General features: G+C 53.3%; 1 protein-coding gene across 1 annotated transcript; it reads left to right on the forward strand.

Annotated features, from left to right (window-relative positions):
- Positions 1–690: 690 nt before the first annotated feature.
- On the forward strand, positions 691–4,442 carry LOC122709497 (cytochrome P450 26A1). Its single transcript, XM_043926917.1, has 7 exons — positions 691–1,042; positions 1,219–1,443; positions 1,693–1,983; positions 2,072–2,230; positions 2,740–2,874; positions 3,489–3,641; positions 3,906–4,442. The coding sequence occupies exons 1-7, from the start codon at positions 854–856 to the stop codon at positions 4,245–4,247; spliced, it is 1,494 nt and encodes a 497-aa protein (XP_043782852.1). The 5' UTR covers positions 691–853; the 3' UTR covers positions 4,248–4,442.
- Positions 4,443–4,702: the final 260 nt, after the last annotated feature.

The following is a 4,702-nucleotide window of genomic DNA, read 5'->3' on the forward strand; positions in this document are numbered from 1 at the left end:
GGAATCTTACTTTGGCCTGATTGCAGAGCGCTGTTTGCCGTTGAGCCGCAGATGAATTGCCCCTGCGGTCCCAGGCTAGGGAGTCAGTCAGGGCTTAGACTTGAGCAGGGTTGCACCAGGAGTCCTGAGGATCTGGGGGCTCTCTTGTACCTTTAAGTAGGACCTTCCAAAATTTCATGAGTGTGAGCCTCGAGGGGTTTGGGGAGCTGAGAATTAGTGGTCAGCTGGTCGTGACTCCCCGCAACTCTCACTTGGGTCCTAGCCCTGGACTCTTCTGTGGGGTCTCTGGAAGAGTCGGGAGGCCTGCGTTTTGCTCTGCGTTCTGGACCTCAGTTTCCCCACCTGCGGGACAAGGCAGCTGAAGATCCCTGAACGCACTCCCCTTTACTTCCTCTGCAGGTGAAAGGGGGCCCTGTAAAACAGAAAGCGGGTGCACGCAGCTCTGGGCTGGGACCGCCCGTCGGACCCGGCGGGAGGGATTCCGAAGAGACCGCCAAGGAGCCCGGGGCGTGGAGTTTCCGCTCGCCGGAGTCCCTGCCGCCGTCCAGGAGCCCCGCACACTTTGAATGGGGACAGCAGGCTGCTCCTAGCCGGGCGCCCCAGGAGGCGCGCTCCGAGAGAAGCCGCCACGGCGCCGCCTCTGCCTCGGCGCGGAACAAACGGTTAAAGATTTGGGCAGCGCCTCGCGGGGGGAGGAGCCAGGGGCCCAATCCGCAATTAAAGATGAACTTTGGGTGAACTAATTTGTCTAAGGTAACGTGGGCAGCAACCTGGGCCGCCTATAAAGCGGGCGCGCGGCGGGATTCAGAGCGCTGAGGGTGGCGGCAGGTGGCGCGGGAGGTCGCGGCGCGCCATGGGGCTCCCGGCACTGCTGGCCAGCGCGCTCTGCACCTTCGTGCTACCGCTGCTGCTCTTCCTGGCCGCGATCAAGCTCTGGGACTTGTACTGCGTGAGCAGCCGGGACCGCAGCTCTGCCCTCCCTTTGCCTCCCGGAACGATGGGCTTCCCCTTCTTTGGGGAAACACTGCAGATGGTGCTACAGGTAAAGGAGCTTGGGGCGGGATTGGACGATTCTCCCGAGCCCGACTCGGCTCCAGACTTCCACTGAAGCGCCCCCCGGGAGGGAGGTGACTGGGGCTAGGATCAGGACCGGAGGGAGGCTCAGCGCTCCCCGGCGCCCCCTCACGCCCGCCTCTCTCCTCCGCTTTCCTCTCGCAGCGAAGGAAGTTCCTGCAGATGAAGCGCAGGAAATACGGCTTCATCTACAAGACGCATCTGTTCGGGCGGCCCACGGTGCGGGTGATGGGAGCGGACAACGTGCGGCGCATTTTGCTCGGAGAGCACCGGCTGGTGTCGGTCCACTGGCCCGCGTCAGTGCGCACCATCCTGGGTTCTGGATGCCTCTCTAACCTGCACGACTCCTCGCACAAGCAACGCAAGAAGGTGAGGGAGGGGTGGCGGCGCCTGGACAGGAAGTGGGACCCGATTCGAGCAAGGGGTTCGGGCAGATAGGTGCTGGGCGGGAGCCAGCTGCATGAAGCATCGGCTGGGACCCTCTCAAACCCAGTGTAACTTTCCCAGCCAGGAAGTGCTTTGGGTCTGGTGGGGTTGTAGATGTCTGGAAGGAGACCCTGGAAGGCAAGAGGGGCGGGTGGAGCCCGGCTTTAACACTCTTCCCTCCTCGGAGTTCAGGTGATTATGCAGGCCTTCAGCCGCGAGGCGCTTCAGTGCTACGTGCCAGTGATCGCCGAGGAAGTGGGCAACTACTTGGAGCAGTGGCTGAGCTGCGGCGAGCGCGGCCTCCTGGTCTATCCCCAGGTGAAGCGCCTTATGTTCCGCATCGCCATGCGCATCCTGCTGGGCTGCGAGTCCCGAGTGGCGAGCGGCGGGGAAGACGAGCAGCAGCTGGTAGAGGCCTTCGAGGAAATGACCCGCAATCTCTTCTCGTTGCCCATAGACGTGCCCTTCAGCGGACTGTACCGGGTAAGGGCGCCTTGTAGGGTTCGGAGCTAGGGCTCCGGGGTCACGGGATCCGGACTTCTGCTCACCGCGGTGCGCTCTCTGCGCTCAGGGCCTGAAGGCGCGCGACCTCATCCACGCGCGCATCGAGGAGAACATTCGCGCCAAGATCCGCAGGCTGCGGGCGGCGGAGGCGGGCGGGGGCTGCAAAGATGCCCTGCAGCTGTTGATCGAGCACTCGTGGGAGAGAGGAGAGAAGCTGGACATGCAGGTGAGCCGCAGCTTCAGGAGCGGCACGGCGAAGTTTGATCCCCTGGCTTCCCAAAAGCAGGTCCTAGGGTCTCCGAAGTGCGCGCAGAGGGGCCCGGGTTCCCAAAGTGAGAAGCCCTCCCAGACCCCAGGGACTGGACCCAGAGGTTGAGATACCGGGTCTGCAGAGCTCTGGGGAGAGGCCTTGTCGCCCATCCCTTTCAGATTTTAAAGGGAAAGTTGGAATTTGCAAGATGTGAGTAATGTTGGATGACTTTAATACAGCTAACGCTTTAAGAGTTCCAAGGAGAGTGGGAACTTACTGGACTTCCGTGCTCTAGCTGAACTAAAGGGCCTTAGCATTTTGTTTATTTTATTTTATTTTTTTAGCATTTTGTTTAAATGGATTTTCTGTCAGCCGACTTTCAGTCCTTCTCATCTTCCCTTCTGAATCCTCAGTTCTATTCTGAGTGGTTGCTCTGTAAAATTGCATGCAGACTTGTCAAAACGTTGGTCTTAATCCGCTTGTAGGCATTAAAGCAATCTTCAACAGAACTCCTCTTTGGAGGGCATGAAACCACAGCCAGTGCAGCTACGTCTCTGATCACTTACTTGGGGCTCTACCCACATGTTCTCCAGAAAGTTCGAGAGGAGCTGAAGAATAAGGTAGGGGATCTGGCGGTGGGGGTGGGGTGTTCGCATGAGTTGGGGAGGGGGTGGTGGTGGCTATTAGCTTAAAAACCTCAGCAGCTCTCTAGCCAAGTTCCCAATAGTTAAGTGTGCTGCCCACCTTCAGTATCTGGGAAGTACAGGGCCAAGGGTGGGTGAGTTGGATGATGGGAAAGAGAATTAGCTGTGTGAATAAGAAGGAGGGAATCTTGGGCTGTGATCCCACTCCGGCAGGGTTCAACCTTGTGTTTCTTCTCCACTTTTGGTGGATCCTTGGAGATTTTCAGACTTTCTTGGATCTGTGTGTTCAAGGGCATGAATGGGGAACCCCTAGGGGGTTGCGGTGGCAGCCAGCAGCCTTGGTGGGGACTGGGGGAGGGGGAGAAACTTGGCGGTTCTAACTGGTGACCTGCATTATCTTGGAATTGTAAACAATGGTTTGGGTCCAGGGGTGGAGGCAAATGGTCACTAGCTGCTCCTTGATTCCCCCTCACGCTCTGGGATCACGAGGCTCTTTGGGTCCAGCCGCCACTTAAACCCTGTTTACGTCTGCTGGACTGATTTTATTGGAGCGCAGAATAACCCTTCACTCTGTGTGACTGTTTTGATAGGGTTTACTTTGCAAAGGCAATCAAGACAACAAGTTGGACGTGGAAATTTTGGAACAGCTTAAATACATTGGGTGTGTTATTAAAGAGACCCTTCGACTGAACCCCCCAGTTCCAGGAGGGTTTCGGGTTGCCCTTAAGACTTTTGAATTAAATGTAAGTTAAAAGTTCTCTCTCACCCGCCCCTACCTTTTGTGCAGTAGTTTTAAATCTCCCTTTGTTTCCTGTGCTTTGACTTAAATTTCTTTTGATAACATTGCCCTGCCCCTGAATGTCTGTTTTTTTCTCTCTCCACCTCTCTTTCTTCCTTTTCTTTCAACTCATAACTCCTCCAAGGATATGTGTGTTAGATTTTTTTCCTTCCCTGTTGACAGCTGAATTTGAGTTTGTCAGCCCTTTGGACATCATAATCTTTTGCAGGGATACCAGATTCCCAAAGGCTGGAATGTAATCTACAGTATCTGCGATACTCATGATGTCGCTGATATCTTCACCAACAAGGAAGAATTCAATCCTGACCGCTTTCTGCTGCCTCACCCAGAGGATGCATCCAGGTTCAGCTTCATTCCATTTGGAGGAGGCCTTAGGAGCTGTGTAGGCAAAGAGTTTGCAAAAATTCTTCTCAAAATATTTACAGTGGAGCTGGCCAGGCATTGTGACTGGCAGCTTCTAAATGGACCTCCTACAATGAAAACGAGTCCCACTGTATATCCTGTGGACGATCTGCCGGCCAGGTTCACCCGTTTCCAGGGGGAAATCTGATGGGCTGGAAAGCCCAGACCTCAGACTTATTTGAAGTGTACAGAGGCATTTTTACCTAGTGTCATGTTGATTTGATTATATTTAATTTCTAAATGTATATTATAATATTTATGTGTCTCTTCTACAGTACTACAGTCTTTAAATATTAAAATAATGAATTTGGATAGTTTCCAAATAAAATAAAATCTGAAGGTGCTCGTCTTGCATTTAATATTCCTGTGAGAAAAAACTCACCAGTGTTATATTCATATATTTAACTAGATTTCTAATGTCTACAGGCATGACTTTGTCATCTGTGCCTATCTATTTTCTGGGAAGAAGAAACCTTACCTGTTTTTTTCTCTTAATAGTTAATAGAAAATGTATATTATATGTGTGTGTGAGTTAGTCCAAAGGTAATTTAGTAAATTTTTCCATGATAGTTTATATTCTGTATTTGGAAAAGCTATCAAAGT

This window comes from Cervus elaphus, chromosome 15 (assembly GCF_910594005.1).
Source record: "Cervus elaphus chromosome 15, mCerEla1.1, whole genome shotgun sequence".
Taxonomy (NCBI): Eukaryota; Metazoa; Chordata; class Mammalia; order Artiodactyla; family Cervidae; genus Cervus; species Cervus elaphus.

Coding starts and splice junctions, on each gene's coding strand:
- LOC122709497 (XM_043926917.1), top strand. CDS start 854: ATGGGGCTCCCGGCACTGCTGGCCAGCGCGCTCTGCACCTTCGTGCTA. Junction 1,043..1,218: donor CACTGCAGATGGTGCTACAG/GTAAAGGAGCTT, acceptor TTCCTCTCGCAG/CGAAGGAAGTTCCTGCAGAT. Junction 2,231..2,739: donor GAGAGAAGCTGGACATGCAG/GTGAGCCGCAGC, acceptor ATCCGCTTGTAG/GCATTAAAGCAATCTTCAAC.